Source organism: Tigriopus californicus, chromosome 12 (assembly GCF_007210705.1).
Source record: "Tigriopus californicus strain San Diego chromosome 12, Tcal_SD_v2.1, whole genome shotgun sequence".
NCBI classification, from domain to species: Eukaryota; Metazoa; Arthropoda; class Copepoda; order Harpacticoida; family Harpacticidae; genus Tigriopus; species Tigriopus californicus.
The window spans coordinates 504,134-525,475 of record NC_081451.1 but is presented as its reverse complement, the minus strand read 5'-3'; the positions used below and the strand labels follow the sequence as shown (position 1 = coordinate 525,475).

Below are 21,342 nucleotides of genomic sequence, written 5' to 3'. Positions count from 1 at the left end.
AAGATGCAACGATTAAATATTTCCCACAAAGGTAGATGCAATAACTAAGAAAGATTTTTTTATTCAATGTGACACCCATTTGCCAACAAGACGGCCTCGACGAGCGCAGAACCTTTTACAAGCGTTAGTGACCTCTGCAGGATCTAACTTGGCGATTTCCTTAATAATAGACCTCTCTAGGCACTTGATGCTGTTTTGGCTGGTCTTACAAACCTCCCTCTCCAACGTTCCCCACGAAAAGTAGTCAATGGATTTAAACATACAGTATTCAGAGTAGGCACGAAAGGTATCTGATACTGTACGTTTTCAAAAGCATTCATGATCTTTGTCCCAACCCAGAATTTAGGGTCAATTGTGTTGACCGTAGAGGCTTAACGTGCGTTTTGAGAACACCTTCAAGCCCTTGAGAATCCAGGCTAGTTAAAGCAATGAAGCCCAACTCTCTTCTTTCTCAGGCTCCTTCATTATTCAATTTGCTTCCTTCAAATATTCGTAGGGCGTATGCAGGCGTTGATCCAGTAGCAGGATTTAAGTCAGACTTGGACAAGTTTTTGACTAAAATTCTCGATCAACCTTATATTCAAGGGTTAGCCTGTAATAATAAATATAAATAAAAGGTAAGTAAAATGAATATATTTCTTGTCTTGAACTGCTGGGATTCCAATCCCAGTAGCGAAAAGGAAACCCGCAAAAAAACCTATAGAGTTGGGGCGTTAGGTTTTAGGACACCAGAAACTGGGGATGGCCTCCATTACACACTCCAGCACCGTTTTGGCCTGTTGCGCTGGAGCGGAGTCTTGTTGAAACACACAATTTGCTCCATTAGCCTTTTTCTTCATCTAGGGCGCCACAGTGGTCTTCATGTAACGTAGGTTTTCTTCAGCTTTGAGTCTGGCACCTTGATCGAAGAAAATTGGTGGCATGACGTCACCATTGGAGGATATGACGCCCAGGACCATCACGGAGGCCGGGTATATTGTCCCTCGGATGAAACATCAGAGGTGGTTTTGGCAATACAACGATCATTTCTGGAGTGTAGACCCTGTCAACATTGTACATTTTCTCGTCGGAGAAGAAACGAACATGACCAGACTATGAATTTCAATGAAGCCAACAACTTCTTGCCTTGGTCAACACTAATGGTCTTCATGGCTTTGGTGAGCAGATGGCGGGCTCCAATGGCATAATTTTTAAGCCGCAGGTCCTTGTTTACAGCATTGGATATAATTATGGGTGTCACTCCACGATTCTTTGCCAGGACTGACATAGGAGTCTGTAGATTGTTCTTAATTGACTCTTTCTATCCTGCCAAGAAGATGCAAGTGCAAATCTTGTCACTACGAGGGACATGGATATTGCGGCTATCCTTGCCCTAATCCCTCCAGGCGTTACACAGGCTGTGTACTGGATTTTGCATACCCAGTGATATTCTTGATAGCCGCCAGGCCAAGATCTGCGCATGCCAATACCACTGTGGTCTTCCTATGCATGTCCTCTATTCGGACATTTGGGCAAGCGCTGGTACCAGCAAACAAACTTTGCCTGCCAATGCCAGTGATGCAAAATTGGCGTTTCAAACTGAATTTAACGAAGCTGACCTTTCCTCATATAGCAATGTGAAAGAAGGGTTAGCTTCACAAAAACGTGTTTGAAGCCCAAACTTGCATCACTGACACTGGCACCAGCAAACGAACAAACCTGCCAAAGCTTGCTTAAACGTCCCCAATGGTTGTTTGTCGTCCAACATTGTTTACGTGATATCCTTCCATTTTCGTAAATATTTCTTTAAAACCTATAACTAGTCTAGGATTCAAGATTATTGACAGTTTTTCTTAAACATGGATCGCCCCAATAGACATTCATGTAGTTTAAATTATTACAAAGAAACATCAGACACTTCAATTTTCAAATTTGTCGATTTTTGCAATGATTATCTTCTATGTACTAAAGATTTTTTAGTAAACTATCATCTAAATTTTCTCAAACTTCAAGATAAAAAAATATTTGAACTCGTGCCTACCAATTATGACATCATAGTTGTGAATGGTTTACTGTACGTAAGTTTTAAGTGATATAATTGTAGTGAAACACCCTTTGACGAAGTTATCATCGAATGACCATGGCAACAAACAGAGCAATGATGGCGACGAGCAAAGGCGCCAGTGAGTCCCAAGACGGAAATCTATAAGTTACCAGGCCCAAATTCATAGGCCTGAAAATAGTGCCGTGTGCAAGCCAAGAATCAGATAACTACAATCAGGGTTCCTGAACATACGAATGCAACAGAATCGACGAATAAGAAATGTACCCCTTTAATCAAGTGGCGCCCCTACTAACCCAAGATCATGTAACCTATGTTGGGAATTTCCCCCCCACCCTTTGAAGAATACGGAGAAAGAGATTTCAAGGAAAACTCAGAACAAGTAAAGAGTTCAGTTGATATTCATAACCTGCCTTGCCATCAACTCCGGTTCAATAAACCTCCCATCATACAGTAAGGTCTATTTCAAGTATATTCATTAAGTCTTTGGATACTCCAGCTCGACTCATCTCGTCACTGGTCAATTCGGAGTCGCTATCCGTCTCATCACATAATATACTATTTTTAGCTTTTTGTGCATGCATCAGAAAAGTGAAATATTTTGACTTTTGTTTAGGACATGGGCTTTTATGAAATTTTAATTGACAACGAAACTCAGGAAACTCCGAATAGATATTTATTACGCTTTCACACATGCCATTTTCTGATATGTTTTCATTGGATCAACATATCAAACAGCGCTACTTTTATTGATGCATAGTTCATCAAAGTCGATCCTTGTGTCGTTTTAACAATGAAAAAACGCAACTAGGCGTCTTGACATTTGAGCATGTAGGGGGCACCACTGTGTTGACCAAAGGATAAGGTTAGAAATCCGACTAAGACTCAAGTCACTCAAGTCTCGTTTGACACTTAATTACAAATTACAAATAATAAAGTGCTCCCAATTGTTCATGGTTTCATCATATACAAGATGAGATATGGCCCATACTTATTTGGACACCCTCACTTGAACAGATACGATTGCACAACACCAATCATGCACGACTTGCATGCCTTTTTCAACAAATTGATAATAATGACAATGATAATCTACCTTTTTCCGTTTCCTCGAAATGCGTCACTTCCAAAGCCACTGAATCACTCAAGTCACTGGGTTCGTTGGGGATAGAACATGAGACTTCCTTTTCAGAATCACTTGTGGTGGGTGCAAAACTAAACGAATTGAAGAACGATAGGCCCTCCTGTAACGATTGATAAATTACGAGTTACCTTTTTACTGGAAATGTAACCAAGGAAGATGAATTTATGGAAGTTTATGTACCTTGGATTCAATACGGCAAAAGTGGATGGAAAAAAAGTTGACATTGAAGTCCCTTACGATACCAAGAAAAGCTTCGAGCAAACTGACCTGTCCAACTCACTTATTACGAATTTGAGAGCAGACATAACCGCGCGTACTGAGCAAGAGGGGTGCCAATACATTGTTTCAATGAACAGATCAAGACCTTGAAAGTAATAAACTAAGACCTCTACTTCTCCTTTGGACATTTGAGCTTCACTTCTGTGCATGTCATTTGTAATACATTAACATACGCCCCCATGTGGTATAATGAGTTTATAATGGCGTTCTCTATCACATCAAACAAAATTGAAACCTACCATGGATGGCTAGGTCTTCATTTAAGACCCCTGGTCGAAGCCAGGTTTCGGTCATGGAAATGAACGAGACCTGGCTATCTAAGGCTAGTTCCTCAAGAACCTTAATTTTTGTGCTATCCTTTTTGAAATAAGACAATGCACATTTAAATACTGCCCTTTGACGGGCTGATTGTCCTTCTTTGGACAAAAGATATCAAATCTTTGGCTAGGCCTTCAAACATTAGAAACTCCTGCCTCTAGACACAACTCATCTGAGTTGGAGGGTGCGAAAACCTTTGAGGAGAAGGTAAAAGAAATAGAGGAGGAAGTACTCTGGCCGCAACCTGAGCATAAAATCATTGCGTCCAGAGGAGGGAGTTGGGCTGCAAAGTTGGGGTAGGAAAGAGTTGCAGGGAATTGAGGATGAGGGTGGTGAACAAGGAGAGGAAGAGAACAATTAGAGAGAATGAGAGAGGAATGGGGTGGGGAACGAGGAGAGGGAAGGAGAAGGAATGGCGTAGGGAATGAGGAAAGAGAAAGGAACAAGAAGAGGGTGGGGAAAAAGGTGAGGGAAGGGAACAAGGAGGAGAAGGAGAGAGAAATGGGGTGGGGAATGGGGAAATGGAAAGGAAAAAGGTGAGGGAAGGGAACAAGGAGGAGAAGGAGAGAGGAATGGGGTGGGGAACGAGGAGAGGGAAGGGAACAAGGAGAGGGAATGGAGCAAGGAGAGGGAATGGAGCAAGGAGAGGGAAGGGAACAAGGAGAAGGCAGGGAACAAGCAGAGGGAAGTAGAGGGGAATGGGTGGGGAGCGAGGAGAGGCCAGGGAAACAAGGAGAGGGAAGGAGAAAGAATGGGGTAGGGAATGAGGGGAGGGAATGGAACAAGGAAAAGGAAGAGAACAATTAGATGGTGGGGAGCAAGGAGAGGGTGGGAAACAAGGAGAGGGAAGGAGAAAGAATGGGGTAGGGAATGAGGGGAGGGAATGGAACAAGGAAAAGGAAGAGAACAATTAGATGGTGGGGAGCAAGGAGAGGGTGGGAAACAAGGAGAGGGTGGGGAAAAAGGAGAGGGAAAGGAACAAGAAGAGGGTGGGGAAAATGGTGAGGGAAGGGAACAAGGAGGGGAAGGAGAGAGAAATGGGGTGGGGAATAAGGATATGGAAAGGAAAAATGAGAGGAAAAGGAACAAGGAGAGAGTGGGGAACAAGCAGAGGGAGGAGAACAAGTGAGGGTGGGGAACGAGGAGAGGATGGGAAAAAAGGAGAGAGAAGGAAACAAGGAGCGGGAAGGAGAGAAAAATGGGGTAGGGCATGAAGAAAGAGAAAGAAGCAATGAGAGGGAAGGGAACAGGGAGAGGGTAGGGAACAAGGAAAGGGTAGGGAACAAGGAGAGGGTAGGGGACAAGAAAAGAGTAGGGGCAAGAAAAAGGTAGGGTACAAGAAAAGGTAAGGAGAGGGGAATGGGGTGGGGAGCGAGGAGAGGGGAAGGGAACAAGGAGAGAGAAGGGAACAAGGAGAGGGTGAAGAACAAGGAGAGGGAAGTGAACAAGGAATGGGTTGAGAGCAAGGAGTGGGAAGGAGAGGAATGGGGTGGGAGAAGTCTGTTGGGAGACTTGGCAATGAGATTGGGACAAATGCCGTCTCTTTTTTGATTTTACATTTGATTTGATTTTTTTGTAGGCCCTATCTATCACCAATATCAGTGATTCATTTTAGCTTAAATGCTAAGTAACTTAATTTCTTAAGCATTTAATACCTGCGTTTCCAATTGCAAAATATGAGAGCAAAAATTATTGCCTATGGGTGGTGATGGTGCTTTTGGGTCAAGTGTGATTTAGCGGCAATCAGAGTCCCCAGTTCGGATGTGCAGGGACATGAACAACTGGAATATGGACGGGGACGCTTGGTTTGGGAATTAGCTTTTCGCGATTGAGTTAACGCATTATGTTCTTTTTTAAATGAGAATGTTCCCAGGCTACAACAATTACTCATTTCAATTTTCAGCTTGATCGAGCGACTGGATCAAAAGTTATGCCTTCTCAAAAGGCACTACAAAGCTCTTCAATGAATGAACGAACTAGCCCTCTTGTGGTAATTGGTTTCCAGAAGAGGGCTAAGTCATTCATTCTGTGCTCTGCTATGTACTGCACTTTGAGAGGGCATAACTTTTGACCCAGTCGTTTGATTGAGCTGACATTTGAAATACGCAATCGCAGGGATCTGGGTCCAGCCTTATTTGAAGAAGAATTTAATTCATCGACTCGAATTCGAGTTGCTAATTTTCAACCTTACCATTCCCGTCCATATTCCAGTGGTTCATGGCAGGGACGACAAAAATCAATCACTAGCCTAATCAAAAACTGTTTCTACGTTGCAATAAAATAATTCAAAGTTTATCCCTTTAAATGAATCGGATGTTTTACGTCGTTGCCTATGGCCGATTTCTTTCTCTGTTAAGGATATTTCATAAACTTTAAGTCAAATCGAAAATACTTTGCAAAATATTTGATTGATCATGATCCAAAAGACCAATTTAAATATGGAAGACGGATTAAGACCATTTTTTTTTCTTTTTTGGTGGGGGAATAAAATGGGCTAATCGCAGTTGTCAAATTTTTAGAGAAGTAAATCATGGACTCTTTTTCAATACAAGTAGTTACTTCAAATCTTACGAGTTACCAAATTCTTGCTAGTTTCTAGATTTCAGATTAACTGAAACAATCGGAACTAGTGAAAAAAAGTGAATTTTCAATTGGTGATAACTTGGTTCTGAAATATTACTCAAGAGGTAGCAGAGTATTTTACAAAATGCAAAAAAAACGTACTCGTCGATAGTCTTTGGAGACTGCTTTGACTTCATCTCCCACTTTCCAAGTCAATTTTGGAGGAAGGAAGTCCTGGTCAACTTTGGCCTTCACTTCAATTTCGCATGTAAATTTCACGGTGGTGCCTGCAATGAAAGAAGAATAAGGTTTTGTTATTTAGCATGGTCAATAACTTCCCCATTGTTGGAGTATATCAAAAAAGGGGATAACCTTTGACTTGAGACCAATTCAAAGTTAATCGTTGTCGAAGGAAGCATCAAATTCAAAATTGGTCGATAAATTGGTCCCTAATGATTTCTTTAAAGTGGACAATCTTGGAAAACAGGGGCCTGTATCAACGAGTGAGGTATTAGCAAGCTGACATGCAAAATTGTTGAAGAAGAAATGAATTCTTCTTATTGATGAAAAACAAAGATGATTTATCCAGCTCCCCTGTAAATTGGAAGTACTTTCTTGAATGACCTCAACTTGATTAAAACTGAGAGTGAACAGAAAATTCCAAAAGCTATCAAATTTTAAAGTAGTAACTTTTTATTTTATAACCCAATCTTGCCAAATTTAATCGACTATTTATTACAGCTCTATTGATGACCAATACCAAAGTAGATACCAAATGATGTTAATAGTAGCGGATTCAACTCTCTCGATCTAAGGATCCGACTGAAGTAGGAGAATTGGATGATGATTCGCCTTAAGTCCCAGGAAGGAGGAAGATTAGTACAGTCCTCTCAGGTTTAGAGTCTAGTAGTTACTTACTTGATACTTGTTGCAGACCCTACTAAGGAACCTCTTATGGTGCAATGTTTTTGCAAGTGGTGATGATATATATAGGGTGACAACTATGTTTCAGGAAATCGAAAAGTAGCTTCAAAGGCCACTCCATCATTCAAATTTCCCTCCATATGCAAAAAAAAAGGATATCATTCAAGCCACCTCTAGTTGTTGTTTATGTTGGTTTTGTGATCGATAAAGTGTCTAGATTTATCGTAAAATGGAAACACGTGAGGCCATAATAAAACTTTACAAGGAAGGCCACAGTTGCAGGAAGATTGCAAAGGCTTTGGAAGTCATGATGGTGTCAAAATCAATTGTGTCACATACTATCAAAAGGTTCAAATAGTTCAACAGTGTTGAGAACAGGCCAAAATCTGGTCGTCCCAGGTCGGTGAGGACGCCCAAACTAATGAAAGCCACCACAATGAAAATAAGTCGAAACAGCAAGAGTTCCATTCGACATATTGCTCGGCAGGCAGGTGTGAACCGGGAAGTTATGCGAAGGGTGGTCAAAAAGGACTTGCATGTGACTGCTTACCATATGCAAGAGAGACAGATCTTGAGTTCAACTGCTATGGAGAAGAGGCTCTCAAGAGCAAAAAAACTCAAGAAGTGGTTTCAAGAGGGCACGGCCATTTCTATAATTTGGACGGATTGAAACGTTTTCACTGTTGAAGCTGTTGTCAACTATCAAAATTATCGGATTTTGGCCAGGAACATTCAGAGTGCTTCTGTGAAGGAGAGAACGATGTTCAGGCGCCAAAATCCAGGGTCCGTAATGATGTGGGTTGGTGTAACTGATTGGGACAAACGTCTTCAATCCAAAGGGTGTTAAAGTTAACCAGCGCATCTATTTGGACATGGTAGCCTCTCAGGTGCTTCCCTGGATCCAGGCTCAACTATGGACGGGTTCCTACCACAGACCATATAATGACTAGACCTCGCATAGCGCGAGGAAAAATGCGAACACTTGCCTTCATCAGCTGGTACATAAATTTTGGTGTACAGTGACTCATGCTTTTTCATCTGCCAGCGTGGCCAGATTCAGAGTGAGCTTGTCACTGATAGCGTTCGTTGAAGGCCCAGCGATTGTAGGTCGTTACTACTGATCAGGCAGTCACCCTCCTCATTTTTGGTGTACAGAGTTGTTGACTTAAAATCCACTTTCCTCTGCACTGAGGTCGGGGCAATGCGACATCTAGTCGTTATATGATCTGTGGTTCCTACTGTTTTCAGCTGGATGGTGCACCCTCCCACACAACAAAACTCGTTCAGAGTTGGTCTGAGAACAAATTTGATCACTCTTGGGACAAGACAATATGGCCCCCTTCCTCTCTAGATCTCAATGTGATGGACTTTTGTATTTAGTCCATTCTAAACGAAAGGTTGGGGTAAGGTCGTACAAAAACATTGAAGATCTCAAGGCAGCCTTATTGACAGAACGGGAAAGTGTTGACGAGGAAACCAAACGTGCTTCTTGTGCTGCAGGGCGAGAACGTGTGAAGGCTGTAATTTCTGCCAGAGGTGGATAAGTCGAATAAAATATTTATGTGAATTATAGCAGGGTATATACTTATTGCTTTAACATAAGTAAGACACCTCTGAAATCTCAATGGATGAAGAGTTAAAGCCGTTTCAAAGTGTCCTAGGTCATCGTTGTCACCCTGTACATGGAAATGGGGTTAATCCTCCCATTAACTCAACTGATATGTTGACAGATTGACGGGTCCTTGGAATTGATTCCAGCCTGCTTTGCCTTGACATATTTTTCATTGTCTGATTCCAACATTAGTCTTTGTTGTTCACATAAGTCACAACTTGGGACTTGGGTGAATGCCGTTTCATCACTACAATACCTCCGACCCAATCTAGCTTTGTTCTGAATCCGTTTTACTCATTTTATCACTTCTCGGACCACGGCCATTTTGGGCATCAAATGAAATTGTTCCTTTTTTCAGTCTGTCTTACCTTTGCTAACTTTCATAATTCCCCAGGCATTTTCCATCATGATTTGCATGTCCACGGGAAGATTCACGATAATTTGTGAGGTAGCGACAGCACCAAATGATTTGGCCTCGACCTTCCAAAGTCCAAAGTCCAATGCGTCCAAAGAGAGGATGGACAATTTGCAGCCATCAATTGAGGAGCCAATCTCGATACGAGGATCCTGGTCACAATTGAAATCAACCATGTACCATGCGGCTTCGTCGGAACAATATTTTTTGCCCTGAGGACTGGAATGAAAATAAAAAAAACTCGTGATTCGTTCGTGTGAATTTTTGATTTCAGATTCATTGTCCATTAACGACATGTGTATGTTTTTGTAAACCACATTCCTAGCCCTTTCTCAAATCAATTGATCCAGCTAAAAGCAATCACCAGGGCTGTTCTTAAAATAAAATTAAAATCGGCAAAAAAAAAGAACCAAAATACAACGCACAAAGGGTTAAAAAAGGCAAAAAAAATCTAGAAAAATGCAAAAATACAGATACTCTTGCCTCTATTTACATTTTGTTTCATAATCTGAGGCAAGATGATGAAAGAGCGAAAAATCAGCAAAAGTAAAAATCCAAAAGGGTTTAGCAAAAGGGCATGCAAACTTTTTTATAAATACTCATATTCTCTGCTGAATGATTGCAGCAGATGTAAGATCTTTGCTAAACTATGTCAAGCGGCCAAAGTTTAAAGTGCGCTCCCTTTCCAGATCAGCTTTGAATAGAAACTGCTTATGACGTAGTGAGATTTAAAATGATTTTGAACTTTTTGAGCAAACAAGAAATTCCCCTTTAAGTTAATACTTTGGCCTTGCCCTGTAAAATCGTAAATCATTGTCCTGTAAAAACGTAAATCATTAGCAACAATTTGTTGCAAAGAACAAGAAAATGTCGCAAAAGTGACAAAATGCAGTTGTAAGTTTTGGACTGCACTCTTTAGTACTATATTCATTTTTTTTTTATTCGTCGTTTTTATGCATCGACAACAGTGAGGGAACAAAAGAGCCCCTGACTCAAAAACATGCTGCAAGTCTTTAAATTTCAAAAATCGCCGTGATGAAATGACGACTCTGGAAGAGGTCTGACTCAATCAATCTGCAACTTGTTATGAATTGCTTTTAGAGAGGACAAGGTGCTTAAACCATTAACCAATTTGAAATATAAATTCGTAGCATTTGAAGAAGTGTTCAGGATCTTCTTCACACATAACGAAATGTTAATTCTTGATCTCATCATATCCGTCCATATATATTCTACTGGTTCATGCTTTGCTGCAAAAAATGATAACCAGGTAGATGTGCAAAGAAACCAGCAAATTAGATTTTAGGCCATAAAATGGGATTTTTTTTAGTTCAGATATTTTTTTGGGAAGAAATCGATCAAATAAATGTTACTTACTTAAATGCATCCCTTTTCTATGAGTTTCAGGTCTACAAACATCTACTTCAAGGGTTATTTCACCTAAGGGTATGAAGGAGTTTGCAAAAAATGTAAAAAAGATGCCGCCCAAAAATTTATGTGGTCCTTCCAACTTTCTTCAGTATCTGGATGTGTTGCTCTTATTGTATTTTTTCCTTGCCATGAAGCAGTTATAGTGTAAGATATTAAAAGCAGAGATTAAGCCAGCGAAGTGAATTGGGAATGTTCATACTGATCAATGGAAACTTTAAAAGACCAACAAAAGCCTTAGACATTTTCTTTGCTTGCATATAATTATGGCACCTGCTCTTACTTCCTTTGGCACTTATGTTGGTTTTATTTGCCAAATTGCCTGCCATTTTTTGGTAATTCTCTCTATCTTATTTGCCAAAGTATTTGCCATTCTGCTCTCGTAGCAACCTTTGTTCTGGTAAGACCTTCCTCAAAAAATTGTGATGTGGCAATTTATCTAGCATAATTGATCATTAGGCCGGGGAAAAATATTGCATTTTGACGTCGAGAAGAAATGTGGGATGCGGAAATTTTGCTCTTCAAAGGATTCAAACGAAGCTTTTGAAATGAGAAACGTCAAGGCGGCGATCTAAACCGATTTTCGTCAATTCTCTTGCTTTCCTCTCAAAATGCAAATGCAAAACTGTTGATCAATCAGGGGGACAGGTTTCTTCAAAAAAATATCATGATAAGTGATTTGATACAAAACCTAAGCATCCGGTTTGGGGGGGATTCTACATAAACGTGAGTCACTTTTTTAACCACTTTTCAAATTCAAGTTGTCTAAAATGGCACCCACCCACGATTCTTGCTTCTCTCCTGATGAAAACACTAAAGCGAACGTCTCCTATAAGTTGGTCTGTTTTGTAAAGTGCTCTTTTTTGTCTCATAACTCATTTGTGATTGCTGAGACAGAAGAAACAGTTCAGCTAATTAGCCTATCAGTCCAATCCAGTTCAGTTTGATATTTACCCAAGCATGCAAAAAGTGTATTGGCTGTCTTGAAACAAGTTCTACATCTCAAACTTCGAGAGCTGCTTCCGTTCGCAGTCCACATCTCTAGAAGTCCGTGAAATAACCAACAGATTTTAGGGTTAACTGTAGTGACCGTAGAGGCTTAACCTGTGTTTTTATTTTGAGCGCACCCTCAAGCCTTCGAGAATCCAGGCTAGTTCGAACAATGAAGTCCACCTCTCTTCTTTCTCGGGCTTCTTCATTATTCAATTTACTTCCCTCTAATATCCGTTGAGTGTGTAATCGGATCTATTAAGTTTGTCCAGGGGATTAACACTTTAGTAAACTTTCGTGCTAGTTGTAGCGTTTGAGCAAGGAAGGTACATGCAAAATAAGTAATAAAGGTAATTCATTGGTTAGACTAAATGGGTGAAGATTTGGAAAGAGCTCTGTCTACGGAGATCGCAGCACGCTTTGTTTGGACAACCTGAAGGACTGTTGAGGAGTTCCGAACGTTGGCAGCATGGACGGGAAAAGTGTTGGAACCCTGACGCGGAACAGAGACCATGCCAGCCGTCTTTGAGCGACTTGACCTCATAGGACCATCAGGTGTTGGAGGGAAGAAGTATTAGAAATTGTTGGTGTAGCAAATGGTGTATAGAGCTTATGTAACAAAATTTATACGAATCATAATCTTTCATTTGAATAGTACTTGGACTCCTTATAGCGGTCAGCAAAGACCGCGATAACCCAAACCAAAGAAGATAAATGCGTTTCGTCGACTGTTGCAAGGCTCAGTTGTGTGATTATCAATCATGATTGGTAAACTATTGAGCAGACTTATGAGTCTCCTGATAGTTTATTTAAACAACTTTACAATCCTGCGTCATTCATCTTCGGCCATGCATTCATCGAAGAGATTATGCCAATTAACATTTATCAGTTTAGCTCGTATTTTCTTTTTTTTTTGTATTGGGGGTGCTAGGGTCGGAGGGGTAACCTCGCCCGGCCAGCGAAGCTAGCCATCACATCTCACATCATCCGTGTAAAGTTCCGATAGGAAATGTCGTAGTCCGTGTCAGATTGGTTCTCCGTCTGTGGGCGTGGTTAGCGTCTAAAAGTTTCCTTGAGAAAGGTCGGGGAGGAGAGTCGAACCGGGGACCTCTCTCATGTTCGGAAACTGCGCTAATCACTGCACCACGTCTCCTCCCACTTGAATGGAGAAAACAATGATACGAAACAGCTTATCTTTCTCCAACGATATCGAGCTACATTCACCAAACACAAGAAGTTGTTCGTTTCTTTGTCACCGGAGTGCGTTTTCAAAGTCTGGGAATTAGCCACCTTCACAGCAATTGCACATTTATTAGGCTTTGAACAGGTCCAAGGACAACGCAATCATGTTAGAAGAATACCGGATGTGAACATCGTCAACTCATTATCCCTATAATCGATGTGCTTTCCCCCCAGCAGTGTTGGGCTCTGTATGATCAAGCATGAGCCACTGTGGATGTTATAGCAAAAAACACCGTACATCTCACTGATATAGATATACGGAGGGCACATTTTATGGATCTTTTCCATTCAAGAGTAAGAATCCAACTGAGAGAGAGAGATAATAAAGAGAAAGAGTTCATGCGGAGATCATCAGTATGCAAAGAACGCAATGGAAAATGGCTGAGGACATCAAGGAGAGAAAAGACCCATCACCCATTATATTTATTGCGTTCCGATGCACTTGCCACCATACATAATTCGAGTTTAAACTCAATCAAAGGGTGTTGTCCCCATATCGTGAAGGATTCCATGGAAAAAAAGGCAAAAAAAAAAAGTTTCAACTGGTTCTCCTTCACGTGGTAGTTGTTTCTTAAATAAAACTGATCCGGAATCCAGATTGAATGCTCCAGGTTGGCCATATCTAAGGAGACTTGGACAAGGCAAGAATCTGCTCCCCAGGGATAGTAGGTTCAAATGTCAGTGTTGGATAAAACTATCACATAATTTTCCTTTTCATCTATGTACTTATTGCCATGGCAGGAGAAAAGAAACTACAGTAATTTGTTCCGTTTTTTCGAGAAAGGAACTGCACTCCCTTACCATTTTAGATTTTCCAAAAAATACTCATTACTCACTCCATTGTTAACGCTCAGGAGTGGCACTACATTTTTGGCTTCTGTCTTGGCAACTGAGGAAACTTTGAGCTCTTAGGAAATTCTAACAGAAATTTCCATTTTTTTATGGATTCATTTCTCCCTAAAGAAAAACGCTCAGCGTTGAAAATTGTGCTTACTTGTAAAAAAAAGTTAATGTTGTTTCAAATTTCGTTACATTTGCAGTGCTTCATTCTTTATAGTTTTTCATTCAAACACCGTTGAACTAAAAGTCTTATCACAAAGTGGATCTTCGTTTGGCTTGATTGTGTTGCATCAAATTTCTCAACACTCTCCATCTCCATTCATGACTCCAGGCACAAGGTTCCAACAGGGAAGTTTTTTGAAGCTCAAAAGGACTTTCAAGCCTTCACCTTGAAGTCCTCGAGAATCCAGGCTAGTTTGAACAATGAAGTCCACATCTTTTCTTTCTCCGGCTCCTTCATTGTTTGATTTGCTTCCCACTAATATTCGTGGGGAATACGCAGGCCTTGTTGATCCGATTCATCTTTCAAGTCAGACTTGGACAAATTTTTAGATAGTATTCCAGACCAAACCTACTTTCAAGGACTGGCTCGGTCTGTCAACTCAAATTCATTGGGACACCAAATGTCATGTAAAGATTGAAAGGTAATAAATAGACGAATTGTAGCCTTTCATTTTAAAAGTATTGGGGATTACATTCCCTGTAGCAGTTGGAAAAGCCAATGAAAAACCAAACCCAAAAACAATTCTAACATTTTCTTCCATGGTGACCTTATGTTGCATGGTTGTAAATATTCCACAATCATTAGTTGAGACAAGGCAAAGATTTAAGTTTCAGATGTGAAATGTCGAAATAAGTGCTCCAGTAGAAGGTAATACATTTAACTCTAATACTTGTGAAGTATTTGAAAAGACGTTATAGATTTGGAAAATACAAAACATTGTTATCAAAAACTGCCAAAGGCTTTCATTTTTGAAACATTTTTGAACAGTTTCAACTAACAGTGAAAAAACAAAACCGAAGTCAACGAATACATTTTCTCACGTTTGTTTTTCTGAAAAAAAAGCAAAACTGATTTTGCAACGTAACCTAAATCGTGATCCCCTAACTATGTCCGAATTCGAAATCCGTGCTCTGAATCTATCTATTTTGACCTTTTTTAGCTGCTTTCGCCTCCCTAGTTCCAAATGTCAAAAAAATGAATGAATGAGGCCTGTCATCCCCTTAAGATTTTCCTATTATGCATTTTTGTTGGCTTAGCCAAGCAAGCAAAGTCAAGAACGAACGTAATGCGGTGCTAAGCAAATCAATAAAGTAAAAGCCCATTAGCCTAACATGTTGGCAGGAGAGCTTTAAATTTTAGGACATTTTGAATCAAAAATATAATCATCATTTCGTAAAGTTTGGTCTTAATGAGGCAAACACCGTAAATATTGGTCATCGAAAACTTTTGTAAGAGTAACTGTAACAAGTAACGCCATTGCATTTTTTGACTTTTAACGGTTGTGTAACGAATAACTCTTATTGGCCAAAGGAATTGTATTTGTAATTTGTTCCTTTTCATGAGGAACAACCAACGCCCTGCGTATTGCTTGATAGTGAGGGCAAAAACAGCCCTTACACCCCCCCTCCCCCGTAACATGTTGGTGCCTATGTTTTGGAAAGTATATTTGCAATTTTTTGTGCAAACTCGGTTGATATTTTATGCAAGTTTGCTGTCTATGAAGACCATATTTATGTGCAAATTTTTGCCGGCCACACCTATGAGTCTTGAAAGGATTCGATATGGAACTGACCCTAGCGAGAGGGCATGATAAGATGAACGAGTTGTAAGTGCTTGTCGTATTGAATTAGTAACCCGAATTTGAATGAACGTCGTTCAAGAGGGCGACGGCCATTTGAATTTACAACTTCCATTTTTGTTAACTGGCTTTTAAGGTCAGTTTTTGGTATTTTTGGATCAATCGAAAAATAAAACAAAAAAAAATGAATCGACTGGGAATATTTTGATATTTTGAAGTTGGACTCAACCACATGTAATATCAATGAAAAAGATTATCGAAATGTATGGATGACATTTTGATCCAGTATTTAAATTTTTGTCTACTTTGAGAAACGTCAAGTGACCAGTGAAATATAAAAAAAAGTAAATCATTGAAACTGTTAATTGAATATGAAATTTCTAATTTGCTAGGTACAAATAAATACATTTCTCAAGATTAAGATATTCTTCTAAATTCCTGTTCAATTTTATAGACGTTGACTAATCTTTTTAATTGGGTCAGCAAATAGGAGAGTTAATCATTGGAAGATAAAAACTTGCTTTAGCTTCTTTTTTTATCCTTCTACATAAGCGCAGCATGCTTTTTTACAGACATGATCTGTTCAGTTATCTATTGATGAATGTTCAAATTGCGGCTCTTTGCTAACACTAAATACTAAATTATTGCAAAAAAACGGAAACCTACCCGTTGAACCATTCTTTGACGGGATTATTGTTTCTTGTCAACTGGCTGGGTTTTAGAGCTCCCTGAACATAGGAATAAAAACGACATCCTGCTTCATTTACAATGAAAGAAATATGTTTAATATGGTAAACTCCACGATTGAAATGGAAAACTTTTTCACTGAATTGGCCTACAATCACAAAAAAAGAAGTTTATGAATGTGCATTTGCACATCATCATTGCCATATGAGAAACTTCTTTGTCACAATTGTGTTTGAACAAATTGAAAAAAATATACTAGTGACTTAGTTTAGTCATTTGCTCAAATTTATACCTCATACTTGTCAAAGTCTTAAGGCTTACTCTTAAAATCGATGAGACTCTTTGCATGATATCTAAAAAAAAATAAGGAAAGAAACAAATGCAATGTTCAGATCATGTTTGAAGGGGGACCATTAAAAAATCAAAGACAATCCTTTTTTCCCATCTAATTATGCACATTATGATGGTAATTTCAATGTTCATACCATTGTGTCAAGAGATTGGGGCTGTTAGGTGATAATTAGAATAAGGAAGTATCAAATGTGTATTGCTGTTGCCCGCGAGTGCAATCACAACCTTTACTCTGTGGTTATAAGCCAATTTTCTATTTTAAATGTTTACTTTTACGAAGCATATATTTTTTGCAAATAAAACACGACTTCATTCTTGACCTTACGGAGCCATTTTTGCTTGAACTTTAGGTCTTCGTGAAGGAAGTTATTCACGAATCCGTAAATTTTATGTACTGTCCCATTTCCAGTCCATTTGAGACACTCCGAGCTGTTTCTTCATTTATGCATTAGATGGCGCTTCTCATGACCGTACCCATTCTCTGATAGGGCACTAACTTCGACGATTGTAACGAATCCTTGGATTGTTTGTCCGGTTATTTGATTCAAGACATTTTCTCTTTTGGATGCACGGTGACTGTGACACAACCATTCAACCCCGTTTTGTTTCAATCGACGTTTTAAGAAACATACATGCCTTTACCTTTTCATGCTACAGTAGTCTGGAGCTTCCGAGGTTGAAATCGTCGCAAAAACTTGTCCACCAATGGGCCCGAAAACGGACTTGGAGGCATCGTTGAAGGTCAGACCACCTTGGACCCAAGGAAGCCCAAGGACAGTTAGTACGTAAGATAACTTCATTCTGCGTAATCAAAAAAAAAAACACTGTCATTCAACGTTTACACTTCTTCAACTGAGCTGAGGCATTTGAACCAGAGGTTGCTTGTCTCGAATCAATAGCAACGATTTAGTGCTTATCGAATGATTGTGGCAAGATTTTTCAACGCCGCCCTTTGGATGAGTTGAACGATTTCTTGTTGCGCTTGTTTAAGGCTTATCTTCCCGATCAAACAGTTATAAGTAGGACTGCAGAAATCTAGCAAATAAGATTTTTGAACCGAGGCGGGGTTTATTTGCTATTTCTTAGTTTTTTTTTATTTATTGGCTGTTCAAATTCATCAATAATGATAGGTTAGAGCTGTTTCTAATGAATTTCATACGAATCTATTGAAAAATCAAACTTTGCTTATTAGCATCAGGGAAAATGAGTAAATACTAGATGATACTATAACAAGATTTGCATGATTTTCATCGTGGACAAACGGCTTTGAACAAATGGAGAATAGTGTTACCAAAACCATTCAATGATTCAATGTGTACTAGGCAATGATAGATGACATTAAATTCGATATTTTGTAGCGTCGACCATGAACTATTTGGTGACCTCATGAATTCGAATTTGTGAGCTGTAATCATAAAGCCTAAATCCATCGTTTGATTGTATTTAGAATGAATTTTGTTTGTCATAAATCTTCATTGGTTTATTAGGTTAGTTTCAGTTCTACAAACACGGAACTAATATTATTCGTTGAAGATCACATTCCTTGTATGTAGGAAATTTGTTTTTTGGGAGTCAGGTATGTGTTAGATAGATAGATAGATTTATTTCAGGAACACTTTGATCATGATTAAATAATGTCGGCATTTTATCATTGCGTTAGCATCTTGATACATCAAAAATTTCATGAGCATGTAATTCCTCAGGTTCTAAAAGAGAAGATGAGCCTGGCATCTATCTCGCCTTTTGCGTCGCCGCACGAGTTCTAGGGAACGCTTGGATCACGTGCTAGAGGCCGATTCAATTCAACATGATGGAATCCGGGAATCGGGACTCGTCTTTTGCCAGTAAACCTCTCGCAATAGTTCCCAGATGAGAGTCGAGGTAGGAATCATACCCGTCGTCCTACGACTCCAAACCATCGCGATCGGGGGACAGGAGTCCTTCGTTGGATGTCATTCCGCAGTGGTTGACGTCAAATCACCTCGATCGACTCCATCTCTGATTCTTCAATGCAAGCTTGGCACGAATAACATCCAATCTCTTGTTGCCCGTACCCGACACGGGAGCAACTCGCACTGTACTCCCGTGGACGATGTTGCCCAAAGGTGTGATTCTTATACCAAGTTCCACCGTGTTGCAAAGCTGCCAACGGATCTGCAATTCGAAATAGTGGATCTGTGACTATCGGCGTCTCAGTATCAGGCGGCCCTTGGGTTCCGGTATCTGCCATTGTGTCCCGGATTTGGTTGGTCCTATGTTGTCCAGCTGCATGATCTCATTGCCTTGGGAATCCTTCCCGAGAATTTTCCAACCCAGCTTCAACTTCTGACGTAATTCGGGGAGTGAAAGGGAATCAGTCTGATCCTTCTGATACGGTTGGAAATGTCAAGGCTGATTTCTCAGATGTCTTGGTGGATTCTCTGGGCGAGGCCTCAGGTACAATCAGGGGTCCTGAGATGAAAATCCGGTTGGACGAGTCCTTGGATGTCAAGCCGTGCCAGGGTGACTACTGCACGCCAAGTCCCAATTCATTTGGAGCGATGCTGATTCATTAATCAAAGAACTCGTTTCAGCAAAAGTGAATCGTCCCATGCACAGAGCCAACAGTGGACATCCCCCGCCCACTTCGTCGAGAAACCTGGGGGCAAAAAGTTCGATTAGTGACGGATTATAGGCAGCTGAACAAAGCCGTGAAACGACCAATCCACCCATTTTCATCAGCACCGAACCTCATGAGGCAAGTACGACCAGATTCGAAGTGGTTTTGCAAAACTGGACGCTGTGCATGGCTATTTTCAGGTGCCTTTGGATCATGAGAGTTCGCTGCTTACCGCGTTTTTATTGCGCGAAGCGGTAAATGCAATACACTGTAGCCCCGATGGGATTAAATTCGAGTTCGGACGAATTCAATATTCGGACAATGCAGCCGTCGCCGGTTTGGGATGGCTAATGAAAATTGTGGACGACATGCTTGTCCAAGCACCTTCCCGCGACGAAGCTTTCCGACGTTTACGTATCGTCCTTGAAAGGTGTCGAAAAGCTGGCATTATGCTTTCTCTGGCACCAAGTTACAATCAATGAAATTTGCGGCCTTCATTGTAAGTCCTGAAGGTGTCCGGCCAGATCCTTCCAAGGTTGCATTTTAAAATTTCCAACACCTACGAATGTATCAGAATTAAGGGCATTTCTTGGCTTAGCAAATCAGCTTGGCTCATTCTTACCCGATTTGGCACACTCCACGGTTGCAATGCGAGAAATCCTTAAGAAAAAGAACGCTTTTTGTGTGCTTGATGCGCACGATATTGAGTTTCTCCGAGCCAAGGATATCCTTTGCTCATCAGCGATCGTGGCACCCCATTCAACCCAAATATCAAGACCGAGCTTCTCACTGATGCGTCATGGTCATCGGTGGCTTATGGTAATATTCCAAAGGAAGAAGAAATAATCACTTCAATCCAAAGGACAAACACTCAGTGGGAGAGTGGCAAAATAGAGGACTTTGTTGAAAAGTGAAAACAGGGTGTAAAGTGATGGGTCATGATAGTTCCAATCGGTATCTTTTTTTTTTTTGAAATTCTATTCCTCAGTTTCTCAATATTCATTATTCTAATCATCTTCTGTTTACTGTGCATAACAGAAATTTGGAATAGAGTCAAACCCCCGTTGGAAAATCGTATGATCACTTGCAAGTTCATCTGTTCATCTTTTGATTGAAATCAAAAATTTTGTCCCATTGACTGTTTTGATCGGGTGGTTTGACGCGTAAACGGCTCAGAGATGAATTATTTGTCAAATAAGAATTATTTCCAAATTGTTAGGCAAACTTCTGTTGGGTGTAAATTTTTCTCGTGTTGACACACCATTCGTAAACAAATCTTGCCGTCTTCAAAAAATTCCTGGAGAAATGTCGTAGTTTTGATTTAAAAAAAAACAAATCTGGTCCAGGGTCAATCAAAAATCAATCCCAGCGCAGGAAGTTAATCTAAATCTGGTTGAAGGGGTTCAAATGGATGTGGGCGAATCCCTACCGGGATCCCAAACCGAAGTTCCGTTGATGCCTCTTTGAGTTTTGCTCTTGTCCCACAAGAGATCTTTAGCAACGCCCCAGAAATTTCCTACCAACCTGCTGAAACCAAGAATTGAGTAAACACGCTTGAGGTAAATTGTGGACCGTTATCGGTGCGAAGGACAATGGGAATGCCAAGCATGGAGAAGATAGGTAATAATATTTTCTTCAGCGATGAAGAACTTGTGTCGGTGAAATCAACTTTATACGCTTTTGGAATTCTAGTCCACATTAAAAACTTACATTCCTAAAAACATTATAAAAACTACAATTTTCAAAAACCCACTCCATGAAAATTAGGAGACAATTTAGTTAGCTCTTGAATGTGGATTATGATACCATCATCTATTTCACCGCTACTTAGATGCATCGGATTTAGTGGTCCAAATTTCATCGTTTTTGGCCCCAAAATGTCCCTGTTATATGTTAATTCAATTTCCAAAGATTTAATATCGATTTTCACTATCGCAAAAATGAGACATTATTTTTCCATTTCTTGCATAATTTCAAATTCACTTCAAACCTTGCAAACCATATCTAAAACCCTCAAAAAAGCAGCAGATTAAAAAAAAAAATATTTTAAAAGCATCCAGTAACATTTATTAGTTTGAGTGGTCACTGAAAATTTCACAAAATATCAA

At 40.0% G+C, this 21,342-nt stretch overlaps 1 protein-coding gene and 1 long non-coding RNA gene across 3 annotated transcripts in view; one reads left to right on the top strand and one right to left on the bottom strand.

Moving 5' to 3' along the window:
- Positions 1-17,725, bottom strand: part of LOC131891375 (uncharacterized) — a 36,263-nt gene extending 18,538 nt beyond the window's left edge. The window contains exons 1-4 of one of the 2 annotated variants that reach the window (XM_059240914.1): positions 17,278-17,725; positions 9,249-9,514; positions 6,507-6,631; positions 3,138-3,285 (exon numbers count right to left, since the gene is read on the bottom strand). In XM_059240914.1, the coding sequence (XP_059096897.1) occupies positions 3,138-3,285; positions 6,507-6,631; positions 9,249-9,514; positions 17,278-17,435 (697 nt within the window). In that variant the 5' untranslated portion in view covers positions 17,436-17,725. The remainder of the gene's footprint in view (positions 1-3,137; positions 3,286-6,506; positions 6,632-9,248; positions 9,515-17,277) is intronic. The other variant, XM_059240913.1, reaches the window with a different exon arrangement.
- On the top strand, positions 1,732-9,556 carry LOC131891376 (uncharacterized). The gene is made up of 2 exons (XR_009374395.1): positions 1,732-2,494; positions 9,275-9,556. It is a non-coding gene; the product is annotated as an uncharacterized LOC131891376 (long non-coding RNA).
- Positions 17,726-21,342: the final 3,617 nt, after the last annotated feature.